General features: G+C 37.9%; 1 protein-coding gene across 1 annotated transcript in view; it reads right to left on the reverse strand.

Annotated features, from left to right (window-relative positions):
• Positions 1-12,074: 12,074 nt before the first annotated feature.
• Tgi (Tondu-domain-containing Growth Inhibitor) overlaps positions 12,075-16,869 on the reverse strand; it is a 41,259-nt gene continuing 36,464 nt past the window's right edge. The window contains exon 6 of the mRNA XM_034968538.2: positions 12,075-15,927. Coding sequence (XP_034824429.1) covers positions 15,470-15,927 — 458 coding nt within the window. The 3' untranslated portion in view covers positions 12,075-15,469. The remainder of the gene's footprint in view (positions 15,928-16,869) is intronic.

A 16,869-nucleotide genomic window follows, 5' to 3' on the forward strand; every position in this document is an offset into this window, starting at 1 on the left:
ACGTGTTTCTGTTATCGGAAAAATATTGATCTATCGGTTTGCATGGGGTGTGGCCGTATGAAGGGGTAGAAGGGGGTGCTCCATTTTAGGCTGCATCATCACTTGAAACTAGTTCTAATTGCAGCCAAGCGTGATTCTGAAAATTTTAAAAATAAGAAAAGAGAATAGAAGCAAAAATATTTTTCGAGATCAGATATTGAGCAGGGATGTTAAATTAACCCTCAAGTAGGTGCTATTCAAAGGACTGACGATTTGGACGCAACCAAGAGTCATGACCGATGTTTGAAACTTTGTGACTCTCCCATTTCTGTCACGCTCTAATTGTCAGATTGTTGAAATGCACACTTTTCTGCATCTAATTAACTTACCTTGTCTATCTGACGTGCTCGAGTAAATCCCAAAATCCCCGCTTGGGCTCCCCTACCATAATGGCTGGCGCACATTTATCTCAGCAGGGCGTCGCCGCCGCTACGGCGAGCTACGCTACGTAGTCAGTAGGCCTGTAGCTACGGGCGTACTACGAAACTAGTTTTAAGCAGTAGGCTTGGTATAGATTTTGCATCTTACAGTAACTCGGTGCGGATGAGCGTGGGTGACGTGCGGGGCGTCCCCCCGCCTCATACCCCGATTGCCATCTCATCCTGTCGCGGACTAAAGATATGTGCGAACATGCACGCTTCCCAAACACAGTAATGCTACAATTTGCTGTGTCCCTGTCATAAATATTCCTCATTCTGTGACCGGCCTTATAGGAATGTTAGTAATAAAGCCACACATAGGTGAAACTTTGTTATGCAATGTAAAGGCAATGTATGATTTGGACCATCCGAATATGCGTGATCGTTAATCGTTCGTCGGTCTGAGTATTACATAAACGGTCGCGACGCGAACGTTTGCCTAGTGTACAGAGATTATCAATACTGAAGGCTGAAACTATATTGGAAACTAATCTCACCTGATGGTAAGAGACGACGCAGTTATTCATGACTTATGAGTCATGCATGACATGGTGATGTTTAGTCGTCCTTCGCCTTCTGGGGAATCGGGATTCAAAGGCATTCAGAACAAAAGCGGACTATGCTACTCGTATCTTGTTGAACAAATACCCAACTATTGCCAAATGCCAAGTAATCCAATATCATCTAGGTACCTATAGTCCGCGGTCGAGATGGCAATCGGGGTATGAGGCGGGGGATGCAGATGCCCCACACACCCGCACGTCACATGCGCTCGCCCGCACCGGACTAGCGCGGGGGCTGTGCGGGTGTACGTGGCGTTCTCTCCCCGATTGCCATTTCAACCTGTCATATACTAAGTATACCTACATGAATATTTATCATTGCTACAGAATGTGAAACAATCAAGCGTTGAATTCACGTGTATATGGAATGTACACATAGGTATCTAAATCACGACCGATTTGTTGGTGTACCACGCCTTTGTGTGTAGCGAATTATGAAGGTCGTCTCGTAGTTCGTGCGGTAAACGCATTAGATCCAGTGTAGTAGGTAAGCTAGTGGATCATCGATCATAAAACACGGATGTCATTTTACACTGTCTTTGTGCTATTACAGTAGCCGGCAAGAAATATTGTGGCTAATTCCGTTGTACACAATCTCTAAACTAAACTCAAATGGCACATCTAAATCTATTGCTATCCCTTTCATAATGTTGCTTGCGGAAAAGGATAGCACTAGATTTAGACCTGTTAATTTAGTTTAGTTTAGAGATTGTGTACAAGAGAATCGGCCCCATTGTATATCGACCTTTAGAGTAAGACTAGCTGACCCGCCCCGGCTTCGCTCCGGAATTTAGAAAATCGGCGTGGGGGTAGAATTTTCAAAAATCCTGAAATAAGTATAAGGTACCTTTATTTTGTAACCGAAAACCTAAATATCAATTTTCATGGAAATAACTTGAAAAATGACGGACATTCATACAAACTTTCATCACCTATTTAACCCCCTTGGCCGTACAATTCTTAAAAATCGTGAAATACGTATTTTTCATTCTTAAACGAAAGCCTGAATAGCAATTTTCGTCGATGTAGCTTTAAAATGATACTTACTTTCATACAAAAAAGCAAAATTCCATCCCCTATTTACCCACCTTACAATATTTCCTGCCGGGTACTGTACGGATCTGATATTGCAGAGTTATTAGACGTACCTACAACTAAGTTATTATTGTATAAAGAAGAGTTTTGGCCTAGTTAGCGCGGAGCACATCAAACGATTGTTTGGCTAACTAAACTAACTTTTACTGTCTGTTAAGTCTCTACCTACTAGATTTTATTGCTAGGTAGAACCTGAGTCGTACAATTATTAGGTAGGTAAGTATAGTAATTAGGTAAGTGCTTTACAGTAGGTACCTACCAACAGTATTAACTGCAAAGTTTATAGTGGGTTAATCAGCTAGGTGTACGCAGATAAGTAGGTAGGTTGGAGATACCATCTTTTTTTGACCTGTTGCATAAAGAGAGGTGTTTACTACGAATAAACTACTTAGGTACCACTTCTTTTTATCCCGGAAAATCAAAGAGTTTCCGCGGGATTTTAAAAACCTAAATTCACGCGGACCAAGTCGTGGCTAATAATAATATTTTCATATTAAAGTAACACAGCCGTATATAGGTATATTCCATAAGTCCATAAGGCAATAACATCATTTCGTTCCTATTCATAAGTTATTAAATGTGTAAGGATTGAATAGGAAATGTGTTCCCACTTACAGTCGACTAGAACTCGGAGAGGAAATCGACGACACAAGATCGTGTTTACCTGACGCTGAATGGATCTTTGCTTCAGGTCGTCGAGCCCTAGCCCCTATACCTGTACTATTATATTGTATTCTGAGCTCCTAGTAAACAGACTCATTGGGTAGGTACCTACTTATGTAATATTTTATCGATAGTCTTGCAAGGTTCGAATTGGTTCCAATTGAATGTAATTTGGGAATATACCTACCTGGTTATATCGTGATCTCTGGGTCACTGAAAGTGTAAGCTTTAGTGCTTTCTACAACCTATATTTTTATTAATAGTTTTATATCTATTTCTATAAAAGGCTGACTCACTAACTGACTGACAGACTATCAACGCACAGCTCAAACTACTGGACGGACGAAAAAAGAATTTTTGAAAATTCAACCCCTTAAGGGTTAAAATAGGGTTTTGAAAGTGTAGTCCACGCGGACGAAGTTGCGGGAATAAGCTAGTAGGTTAATAATAAGTAGTAGGTTAGGAAATATATTTCACAATATGCAATATATGTAAAAAGCTTTGATGTCGGTTTTTCTGTGGTAAAAATTACATTTTGTGTTTTTATCTCTAAATGTCTGGCTATTAATAGGTTTTTGATAACATGAATAAGTAGATATTACCTATTTATTCATCTGACCTCTACATAGAATATTGTGCCATTAGTATTTTGAGCGCTTACATTATTTCCAACTTTCCCGAACAAATACGTAAATAGATAGCTACTTATTTATTCATCCGTGCCATAAAATCGATATATCCTACGACGCGTTACATTTGGTGTCTAGGTTACTTTGAATCTAAATAAAAGTTTTCGATCAAAAGGTACTTATGTACTTACATAGATAGGTGTATCTGTCTGTCTGTCTGCTGCCTTTCACGGCCCATCTGTTCAACTGATTTAGCCGAAATTTGGTACAGGGATAGCTTGCATCCCGGGGAAGGACATAGGCTACTTTTTACCTCGGAAAATTAAAGGGTTCCTACGGGATTTTTAAAAAACCATGCGGACGAAGTCGCGGATTATCTAGTCCATACCAATCCATACTAATATTATAAATACGAAAGTGTGTCTGTTTGTTTGTCTGTATGCCTGCTAGCCATTCACGGCCCATCTGTTCAACCGACTTTGACGAAATTTGGTTCAGATTTATACCGGGGAACGATATATTTAGGCTACTTTTTATTTCCAACGGGATTTTTAAAAACCTATATCCATGCGGACGAAGTTAACTAGTTAAACTAGTTAACTAGTTTAAAAAATGTGTTAAAAGTATGCTCCTAAAAAAAGCATATTATACAGTCGCAGACTATGTAAACGATAAAAAAGCTTGGATTTGACTCGCTCCAGCAATGCACGGGGCTGCAATGGCTTGTATAGTACGGTATAATAACATTGTAAATTGAAAAATTAAAAAGAGCAACCGCCGAGTTTCTTGCTGGTTCTTCTCGGTAGGAACGGCATTCCGAACCAGTGGTAAATTAAACCTGACTATTCATAAGCACTTTTAAAAAGTTTACATGAATAAAAAAACACTCTATTCTATTCTATTCTATTCTATTCTATTCTATTCTATTCTATTCTATTCTACTAGATGATGCCTGTGGCTAGTTACATACCACGCTGTCGACATGAGGTGCCGGCAGAGTGGTAGGTATGTAGCTTGGAGCATGTAGTACTTCCAAGTATACTAGTAATATTGTCTGTAATAATATTGCGATATCATTGCAGACAATGTGCCTAATTCTGTTGGGACACAATCTTTGAGCTATAAGCTAAACCAAATTGACAGAAAATCTAATACTTGGCCTTTTCCGCATGGAGTAGGTAAAAAGGATAGCATTATATTTAGACCTTTAATTTTAGATTAGAGATTGTGTACAAAAACATTAGCCATAGTATAAAATACCTCTATTCTAAAAATAACTAAACAATTGAGTAGGTACGTATGCTTGATCTATTTTTATCTACCCTTTAATGTAAGTAGGTAGGTACCGACTTCTTGATATAAAAAATCTTTAAATAAGAAGAATTTAAGGTGGTAGAAGAAGAATAGAACGCGATCATGTTGTTTGTAGATACTATAGTCACCGGAAAGCTTAATTTGTTGTATTATTAGCTGAACCGCCCGCTAGGGGAGGCGCGGGCCGATCGATACGTGGACAGGTTATACGACTCTCAGCGTAAATAATGAAAGCGCTCCTAGCTCTTCTTTCCCCCTTAATCTTTATATAGCATAAAAGTTGTGATAATCACATTACCACAAAAGCAAAACGGTCAAAATACGATGGTAAGCCATCTTATATCTGTCTCTCCCTGGTTTCTTCCATCCCCCCTAAGCGACCACAATGGGCAACGCTTAGGGCAATCTAAGTCACTTTCTGGCCTAGTGGCCTAGATGGTGGGGTTTTTTGTGGTCTTTTAGGGAGGCGAAGTAACCTTCCGGTCTAAGATCATCTTTAGGTCGAATTTACTCTGTCGTAGGTATCGCCTTGCTTTGTGCTCGCTAGGGCTCCCAATTATCGCTTTTGACCGAATTCCTCATCTTTATCTTTACATAGTATAAAATAAAGTCGGTTCCCGCTGTCTGTATGTATGAACGCGTAGATCTTTTAAACTAAACAACGGATTTTAATGCGGTTTTCACCAATAGATAGAGTGATTCAAGAGGAAGGTTTATAGGTATAGTTTAGGTCTCAAAAAATTAGATCTCCCTAGGAAAATTGAAATCTCACTGACACCACATTCGTATCTACACTGCAACCATGCGAAGCCGGGGCGGGTCGCTAGTGTACAATAATCTCATAATAATGCGATGGGATCCCAGATCGCTCCGTATGCGGAAGGATCTAGATCTAGAATAAGAAGGTAGGTATATTTTAGCGTTTAAACTATCGTGAGTGATTTCCATTATATATATATATCTTCCCGGCCTTACTCACGTGTTTAGTCGACGTTAGCCCGACTAACTAGTCGGGCAATTGTGACTGTCACAAAGTCGCGCGACGCGTGCGCGAACTGACTCCCTTGAAAAAGGACCCCGGATGGGTTCGAAACTAGTCGGACTAACGTCGACTAAACACGTGAGTAAAGCCGGGACAGATATTATATATAAAGGTAGGTATAGTATGCGACAAGTCGAGATAGCAATCGGGGTATAAGGCGGCGGGATGCCCCGCACACCTGTACGTCACCCGTGCTATAACGCACCGGGTTAGTACGTGGGTTGTGTGGCTGTGCGGGACATCCCCACCCCGATTAACATCTCGACCTATCGCGTACTCTGCTACTCAGTTATTATTATTATCAAGATAATTCTGTGCAGAGTAAGGATTGTGATGACGGATCGGACCGAAGACGGCTTAACGTGCTCTGCGAGATACGAAAAAGACATACCTATTCGGAACTCTATTTAGTCACCTACCCAGTTGTCCAGCTGCCGTATTTTCTACTGACACTTTCATAGTTGGAAGTTTCAGGCCAAGTTATACTGACTGGCTACTTCGAACGGCAACACGTGACTAACCAACCCAAATGGAATTTTGTGGAATACCTATACGGTATACCCACCTCATACATATATCTTATTGACTACTAGTACCTACTGTTACATCCACAGTTATATGCAAGAAATCTTTATTACCTACTTATTTTTGTTGTTCTGGCGTATTATATCTGTTACATTGTTGTAACTCTTACTGGCGTAAGCACATAAATGTCGATCGATACATAAGTACTCGGCCAGATTATAATATGAGACGCCGTAAGTAAATAAAGAAAAGGATTATTTTTCCTTGATATTGTGGCATGTACCAAACGCATTTAAGTATATTAATTCACTTGAAATAAAACCTATATTCCAAAGCTTTTCCGTTCTACACTGCACTGTCCGAAATATGAACTAGACCGCACATTCCCCTTTGTTATGAAGCCAAATACGCTTCTGATTTATTCCATGTAAGGAAAAAATATTACGTAAGCAATAAAATGCGTTACGTAATGTCTATGAGTACCAAAGGCGGATCAACCCGCCTGGAGGCAACATATACGTGCAAGGGATTATAATAATTTCTGCTACGAGGTCCCGAGGGGCAGGCCCGGCGTATACTTAACAGAAAAATAGGTAGATATAGGTCACTATACATTCATCAGCATTATGATCAACCCAACGCTAGCCCACTACTGAGAACGGGTGTCCTCTCGGAAATGAGATGAGATGCCATAATCTGTTAACGCTGGCCCAGTGCGGGTTGGACTTCACAAACCTTTGAGCACATGGAGAACTCTCAGGCATGTCGGTTTCCTCACGATGTTTTCCTTCACCGTTAAAGTAATGTTAATTGCTTAAAACGCATATAACTCCGAAAAGTTACAGGTGCGTGCCAGGTCGTGTCTACATGCTAGATGAATGAGGTCAGGTGATTATATTTTCCAGGATCGTCGAATTTATGAGTTATGAGTTATATTCTACCCACTAAAACCACGGAGGAGGCTTTAGTGGCTATACAATACAATATGCACAATATTATCTGTCCTGCGCGTGAAGATGACCGATTGGCCGATCCCAGCCTTTAGGTAGGCTCGTCGATCTACGTGTAAAGTCGACCTAGTTGCGCAGCGGTCAGAGTAGGTCTGTGACTAAAGGGTGTTGGTGCACTAGGACTATAAAATACAATATAGAGAGGATCTCTACTTTTTTACTGTTTTTTGCATATTGAATGCCCTTTAGCAAGTTTATGAGTGGGTACCTGTTACCAAAACGTATGACAAAAATTGTGAAGTTAGGTACCTCCTACCTACCTACCTACCTACAGTTGCGGTAGAAAGTAGTTAAGGTTGCGGGCAAAACTTACAATTAGTGTAATCCGAATTAGAAACTACATATGTAGGTAGGTACTAAGTATATGTACGGACAAATTCATGAAGAACGAAATGAGATAGCTTCACGTACCTAAACTTACATAAGTAATAAGGTTTTACTAATGAGGCGTATTAATTCAAGTATTTTGCGCACAGTTCAAGGTAGTGAGCCTATTCAATTAACTTCTATTTACCTACTTGTTAGATAGGTAAAGTAGGACAAAATATAAGTAGGTAATATTTTTGTGTATGATTATTACTGGTTATAGGTAACTTATACTTAATGATATTCAAATACTTAAGTAATATTATTCAGGCATTGAATTGATGCCTAGGCATTTTATAAGATACTTAGGTAGTAGGTACATGACGTACTTATGAATTGAAATTATTTTCCTATTTTATGTTATATTATATTCAAAATAAAATTGAATATGTTTTATTTCTAATTTTTTTTTTATAATATGCATTTTTGATTGAGTACCAGTGTATTTAAAAATTATTTAGGTACTTATACCTAGGTAAAAACACGACCTACCTATCATAAAAATTATAAATGTTTTATTTGTTTCAGATTCTTAAACATTAGAGGCTGCTTGGCGAATTAATACATTAAAAATTTACTAAAACTGCTTTAACTCCATGTTTTATAATTTTGTATAACCTGAGTGAATTTTTTTTCCGTAGACTTGTAGATACTGTTTTCTCGTGGAAAATTGTTATTTCTACAGTCTCTTTCAACGTCAAGTCTACGTAATACCTAACTAGTATCTACCCAGTACTTAATAATTCTATGATCGTATGTAATTAAATGTCCCGTAGGAACTCTATAAAGGTAAATCCAAGCGGGCAAAAGCTAGTTTTAAACTTCATAAGCAGATGTACCTACGGATTAGCTTGCTTTTGAGCTTGAAGAGGAAGCCGTACCTACTGAAGAAAAGTGAAATGACCGAAGATTACAAATGCAGAACCAGAAGCCATAATTTGACACTGCATTCGAGTGTGTGGGTAGAGTGATCATTTATCTAGCACCATTCGAATTCAGTGCTCGAATGTGGACGTTCAACGGGGTTGCGATCAAAAGAAGATTGACCTTTTCAATTGCAGCCGTTTATTTTTACATTCAATTGTAAATCTATGAAATTGTTGTTCCATGGGAATAAGTTGTAGAAATCTAGAATAATTCTGCTACCAAGGCTGCCTACAAATTAAAATACGTAGGTACGAGGCCCGTCAGTTTATAAATAGTCATACTCACGACGAACGCGAGTCATAATCGTGCGTGCGTAGGTATACTACGCGCTTTAATTTGAAGACAGAGTGTGTATTTTTATTTTATTGTTTGTGATTTATATTGTATAATACAGCTTGTAACCAGAACTCTGGCAAAAATGAAGACAGGTGATAGTAATGATGATCAGACAATGATATGATACTCACCACAAGAAAAACGCGCAAAAAAATTATAAATAAATCCTATATTTTGTAAAATTTCACCAAAATATATTGCAAATAAACATCTGACTGACGCTAGAGGTCAACAAAGGTTCCGTAAGTAGGTCACTCGGGGACAATGCCGCGTCGTAGGCGGGGCATTGACCCGAGTTTTGCACGCCATACATTGCGGGTTTGAAAAATACTAAATCACTAAAACTATAAAATGAGGCAAATGGTTATTGCTTTAGAATGTGTTTAGGGTAGTAGGTATAACAATACCGCTAAGTTTTTGCTAGCGTCCTGGTTACACCTGTATAATATAAAGGTAGGTATAGTATGCGAAAGGTCGAGATCGCAATCGGGGTGGGGACCCTCCGCACACCCGCACAGCCCCCGCGCTAACCCGGCGCGAGACAGCGTGGATTACGTGCGGGGCATCCCCCCGCCTCATACCCCGATTGTCATATCGACCTGTCGCGTACTACACAATTAGGTTAATATATACCTACTTATATTATGTGAATATAAAATTAAATATAATATATAATATTAATTAATTAGTTAAATAATATTGTATGTCTGGTAGTAGGTTCCTAAATATCTAACAAGTAAATAAAGCAGCAAACTGTAGCAAAATAAATATAAAATTTACATGCTGTACCTACTCACCTAAGGATCTCCAATTTCGTAGCCCGTAGGTACGTGCCTTTTTAACCGACTTCAAAAAAAGGAGGAGGTTCTCAATTCGTCGGAATCTTTTTTTTTTATTTTTTTTTTATGTATGTTCCCCGATTACTCGAAGACGCCTGGACCGATTTTGAAAATTCTTTTTTTGTTTGAAAGGGTATACTTCAAAGTTGGTCCCATTTAAATTTGGTGAAGATCTGATGAACATCTTCGAAGATCTTCGAGATCGATGAAGATACTGGAACTCCTCAACGGATAAGAGTAAATTGCTCGCGATCAGTGTAATAGCTTAGTAAACAGTAGATTTTTAACCAGTCATAGCATAATTCCATGGGGCCACTAAAAATTGTGAAATAAATTTTTTTTACAAAAAAAATAAAAACCGACTTCGATACACAAACACTAAAAATTGATAAATAATTTAATTTATTACCGAATATATTATGTATACAAGAGTTAATATAGTTCGATAATAATATTTTTTGGGGTCGGTGCCAATGAGGTGCCATTGTGGAGTCTCATAAAAATATGAAGTCTAGACGATTCGCGCCGCTAAAGCTAATTGGCACCGGCACCAAAAAGTATTATAATCGAACTATATTAACTCTTGTATACATAATATATTCGGTAATAAATTAAATTATTTATCAATTTTTAGTGTTTGTGTATCGAAGTCGGTTTTTATTTTTTTTGTAATTTTTTTTTATAATTTACATTTATAGATATCTAAATAAATTGCTTTGAGTAAAACAACTCATTTTTGCTAGATAGGTATCTCCATTAGGTAAGTACTTTAATTTGCTATTTGTTTTATCTTTTGTAAATTACATTATATATACCTGGGTAGGTACATATATATTTTATGTGGCAATAAAGAAATTATCTAACTCTATCTAAATCAGTCGTCGATCATCGTAATATCATAAAGAATGTTCATTTTGGCCCTCTATCCTCTAAGAACCTACCAGTAATATCTAATTTTTTCAAACTTCTAATAAAAACCAATTCTTTTTCTAATGCAAACCAAAAGTTGTAGGAAAATACCTGCTTACCTAATAGATAACCTTTACCTAAAAGTTAGTGTATTTCTGGAAACAACCAGTCTAATTAGTTTTGCTATTGTAAACAGAAACTCGGCTTTCAGTTAGGTACCTACCGGCTACCTAGAGCAAAACCGCCATTTGACCTCTATAATTAATCAAGGGCGGGCCAGTACAATTAGCTTCGCTTGATTGGGCAATCAATAAGCTGAGGTGTTTCATTTATCAAATTTAGGCTTCGATAAAGATTAATGACTCCTCTGACTGACCTCAAAGTTCAGCAGGTTCAGACTAAGAAACCCGGCCAAGTGCGAGTCAGGCTCGCACACCGAGGGTTCCGTAGTATAGTCATATTTTTTCGACATTTTGCACGATAAATCAAAAACTATGATTCATAAAAATAAATAAAAATCTGTTTTAGAATCCACAGGTGAAGCTCTTTCATATGATACCCCACTTGATATAGATATCTTACTTTGATAATTAAAAATATTAATTATTAGTTCATGACCACAATTTAATTGTTTTTGTGTGATGTGACCACAAATTCACGGTGTTCAGATTTTTCCCCTAAAGCCAGCTATAAGACCTACCTACCTGCCAAATTTCATGATACTAGGTCCACGGGAAGTACCCTGTAGGTTTCTTGACAGACAGACAGACAGACAGACAGACAACAAAGTGATCCTATAAGGGTTCTGTTTTTCCTTTTGAGGTACGGAACCCTAAAAATCAGATGCGACACAGCTTTCCCATTGCGGATTATATCTATCGATGGGGTTACCGAAACGTTTGTTTTAATAGAACGATTTCAAAGGCAGATGAAAGCATCATTACTGTGAACATAATTGTGTACGGAACCCTAAAAGAGCGAGGCCGAAATCGCACTTGGCCGATTTTCTTTTATAAAAGTTACTGTAGCAGATCGACACGCCAGTATTTCGAAGGTGTGCAAGTGGTTCAATTGGAAATCTACTCCAGAATAGGTTCGTCGGCTGTTCGTGCATATCGCATATTTTTACCTATGTTCTTACTACTTATTCTTTTTACTATTCCTGCGAGGTAAAACATGCTTGGTTGAAATTTAAGGTTGGATAGCGTTAAGTCTTGACAGAAGTTAATAAGAGTTTTTAAAATCTTTGACGCGCTCTCCTGTAAAGTTACGATGTTTTCCATACAGGTATCGAATATCGATGTATTACTTACAAGATTCTTTAAGTTTTGAAAATTGTGTATTTAATTAAGGTTAATATGGTTTATGGGTGTAAATAATAAAATAAATAAAACTAAATACGTTTTAATCCGTGTATTTATTTCTTTGAAGTTTCATCCCTAATTAAGTGCATAAATAGGAAAAACGTTATTTACAAATATAGTCTTATCTTTTAACTTATATATACCGTAGTGGGAACGACAGCCAGCTGCCGCCTTTCTGGCCAGAAATTATAGAGCGCGGTTTATTATAAAAGTGGAGACGGCAGAGACGTTCCCTGAGCGTACATGTAAAGGACACACAACGCGCGACGGGGACGCGTGTTCACCGTTTTCCTATAAGTTGTCAGTTATTTCAATATTGACATTGTGAAATGCGGTCCGCATTTCACAATGTCAATATTGAAATAATGCGATTATTCTATATTATATAGGAGGCGATTTTCTGCAGTCGCGAGCAGTTTCAAGTATAGTAGAAACTCGATTATCCGGCCCTCAGTTATACGGATTCGCGATTATCCGGACTACCAACCGAAAATTGTTCGGCGAAGTGCGAGTCAGACTCGCGCACCGAGGGTTCCATACTCAGGTATTTTTCCGCCATTTTGTACGATTAATCAAATTCTATTATGCATAAAAATAAATAAAAACCTGTTTTAGAAAGTACAGGCAAAGCCCTTTCATATGATATCCCACTTGATATACTTATCTTTAAAAATAAATACTAACTTTAAAAATTGAAAATACTATTATGGTGAACTACATAATATCTATGCACATAACCCGCTTTTCTTCATACATTCGATTATCCGGATTTTCGATTATCCGAAACCCTAACGACAACAATTAGTCCGGTTAATCGAGTTTCTTTCTTGTATTTATTATGAACTAAATGATGCCAGCGACTTCGTCCTTGTGGATTTAGGTTTTTAAAAATCCCGTGGGAACACTTTGATTTCCTGGATAAATAGTTGCCTAAGTCAATTCCCGGGATGTAAGCTACCTCTGAACCAAATTTCATATAAATCGCTTAAACCGATGTGTCTTTAAGAATCCGGTGAGAATTCTTTGATTGTCTGGAATTAAAAAGGAGCCTATGTCTGGGATTTAAGCTAACTCTGTACCAAATTTCATCAAAATCGGTTAAACTGTTGGGCCGTGAAAAGCTAACAGACAGACAGACACATACTCCTGCATAAACGCTCTCGTACTTGGCCGTATGTTTAAATTAATGGAGCGATGCGACGCACCAGGCGACGCGCAACGCGCCGCGTCCTAGAAAAGAGCCCTTAGAAATTAAAGAGCTATGTATAGTCCGCGACAGGTTGAGATGGCAATCGGGGTATGAGGCGGGGGGATGCCCCGCACACCTGCACGTAATCCACGCTGTCTCGCGCCGGGTTAGTGCGGATGTGCGGAGCGTCCCCACCCCGGTAGCGGGCAGACGCCCTGCACACCCACACGTCACCCGCGCTTGCCCGCACCAGGTGTTCCCTCCCCGAATGCCATCTCGACCTGTCGCGTACTATACATACAAAACGCATGATGGCTACATTCTAAGCGGCTCCCAGAAGTTGTACTACAAGCCTGTCGCGCATTGTGTGTATTTTAGGATTAATAATGTCAGTAAGTACAATTAGTATTAGGCATACCTACTACACTATGTACATAAATTCTTGGAATATCATAATTGAGGAGCTGGCGAACGAAACTGTGTAATTGCACGGAATAAAATTTTCCTTGGGATGATATAAGGATTCTAATGATACCCCACACATCCAAATCTGTCCAGGCATTAAGAAGTTAAGGTGGAATGAAGAAACTCACATACATACATACATGAACCCTGAAAACATTATACTCCTTTTTTTGGGCATTCGAGTAAAAACTTAATGTAAACTGTTAAAACTTGAAACTTTACTGTAATCGTACCGTTTTGATCGAAACCGTGAACTATGAACTTACTTTTAGCACAGTTTTAGGCCGGCTAGGAAATAGAGTTCAAGTTTCTATCCAGTGACCGAAATCATGAATTTTGGACTTATTTTCAGTACAGTTTTAGGCCGTTTCGCTTAGGAATAAATCAGATTTGTATACAGTGGGGAAAAAAGTCTGCATTAAAGAAAAAAAGGATCTTGATCAGAAGTGTAATTAGGTACACCGTTTTGGTCGTCAGCTGCTCAACTACTCATTATCATTTTGTTATCTTAAAGACCGAACATTGTTTTCCATGACTATATTAAATTATTATAAAAATAGAGGAACATTACGAAATGGAGAAATCAGCAAAATTCTTAAATCTAATTTCGATATAATCTACAAAAATACTATTAAGAAGATTATTCGAATTATTTGCCATAACAATTAATATTTACAAGTTTTAAAACATATTTTTAGTGTTTTGTTGAAAGGGGGATCAGAAAATTTTACAAAATAAATAATAAGAAGAGAGCACATAAGAGGGCAAATGTAACATATTTATTTATAAAATTATTTATAGTTGTAAATCATAAAGAAAGAAATGATCATTTCTAATAATTAAATGTATAACTATATTTGGATGTACCTATACAAATTATTGAACTAAATTGGTAGATCTAGTCGGATAAGTACATAACACCTAGTATCCTTTCTGCAGGAAACATCGTGATAAGGAGAAAACTTCTTTGATATGCACAATGCTCAAGATAATATGACGATACACAACCATTTTTTTGCAAAGCTACTAAAAGAGATACAACAGCAAAAACCCTTTCTTCAAAACACTGACAGTACCTACATTAATTTATCCTATATAGTGAATTGTGCAAAAGCGCATTAAATTGAGGTAATAACTTAGCGTGTAATGGTGACTAATAATTGACTACATTGAAGAGAAACGATCTCGTATACCCAAAAGTTTAAGGTAACAGATTTGCGGGTAGTTGACAAAATGTGCGCGAAGAAAAAGCAATGACATTTAACCGAAAAAATAAATTTTGGGCATTCATTTAGGTTACACTCATGCCTTCTCTATAGACCGTTTAAGGTATTATACAAGGGGCACACAGAACAGACACCGTACGTCAAAATTCTAGTCTTTGCGCCATATCTATGTCCGTATAAACTGCACCTTAGACAGGAGAAATAATATTGTGACGTTACTTATATTTAGTTACTGGTATAAATTAGAGGCGGGTGGCTACAAAACTAAAGCAAAATATAAAGATTTCCAAACTATTTGGATCTGTTTTTTGTAAATTCATATAGTAATTATACAAAAACTGGATGGATAAGTATTATTAGGCGACAAGTCAACTACCCCAATGTCATGGATAACAATCGAAAAACGGCGATAAATTCATACCACAATAAAAAACCGACGGTGATTATCTAGGTAAAGCAAGTGGTAATTTATTGGTACTCCAGTTAGAAGTGCGATGCCTCGTAAAATACGGGGCCATAAACTGAACCGCCCAGAGTAAATTGGCGTCATTATATAACGACACCACTCCTTGTGATAATTTTGGTCGTCTGGTCCTTTGACTTGCTGTCTTCGATGTTGAGTTTGGAGGATTGGATTTTCGTCCACGTATCGCCTAGTGCTTTGCTGAAATGGTCATCTACACCACCTTTCGTTGTTTGATTTTCGTTGTCTTTTAATCTTGAGGTTTGTATTTGCTTCCATGTGTCTCCAAGCGCTTTGGCGAAATGATCGTCAACGGAAAGGCTTGCATCGTCAACTTCCATTGCAATGATTTTGGCTGGTTTGGGTTGTTCTTCAGGCTTGAATTGTATGGGACTGCTGGCTCTGTCTTTCATGTTGGGTTTAGGGTTGGGCTGATTGTTTTCTGCGATTGGGACGGTGTTCTTCTTAAACAGGCTCATGTAGTCGTCGCCGAGGGAGCGCCTGAAGTGCTCGTCTATCACAGGATCGCACATTGACATTGAACCTGGATAGAAGAATATGAAGCATTTAATGATGCTCACTGGCATTTGGTGGCCAATTAAATAATAAAATTATTCTATTAAATAATCCTACTAATATTATAAATGTGAAAGTGTGGATGTTTGGATGTTGGGATGTTTGTTACTCAATCACGCAAAAACGGCTGAACGGATTTGTATGAAATTTGGAATGGAGATAGATTATACCCTGGATTAACAAATAGGCTACTTTTTATCCCGGAAAATCAATGAGGTCCCGCGGGATTTCGAAAAATGTTAATCCATGCGGACGAAGTCGCGGGCATCAGCTAGTAATATTATCATAAGTTTTAAACAACAATCGGCGCAATTATGCCTTTCTTATCGACTGTATTATTAGCAATCGTACTTTGAACGGAACGTCTAGAAAGGTTGGACTTTTCTGGAAGGTATTTTTGTGAATAACTGATAATAAGTGGCAGTTGATTCAACACGTTATTAAAATATAAGTAGGTAGATGAGTAGGTTTACCTATATAGATATAGAAACTGGAAGAAAGTATTAAAAAAATAAGCTTCATCTTTATCCTCTAGATTCATTATGGCAAGTATTATGTACAAAAAGAATCCAAGTAAAAAAACCATTTGGGACTATAAAATATGTATAACAATAATGTCATCATCATCATCATGATCAACCCATAGCTGGCTCACTACAGAGCAAGGGTCTCCTCTGAGTATGATAAGGGTTTGGCTATAATCCACCACGCTAGTCAAGTGGCGATTGGCAGCCTAAGAACACACCGTTAAGAACATTATGAAGAGGCAACATTACGATATTAAACATTATGATATTGCAAGTTTCCTCACGATGTTTTCCTTCATCGTTAATGCAAGTGATATTTAATTGCTTAAAACGCAGACAGGCGTCAAATGTTAGTATATTTGACGCAGGTAGCCCTAAAGTAG

This window comes from Maniola hyperantus, chromosome 5 (assembly GCF_902806685.2).
Source record: "Maniola hyperantus chromosome 5, iAphHyp1.2, whole genome shotgun sequence".
Taxonomy (NCBI): domain Eukaryota; kingdom Metazoa; phylum Arthropoda; class Insecta; order Lepidoptera; family Nymphalidae; genus Maniola; species Maniola hyperantus.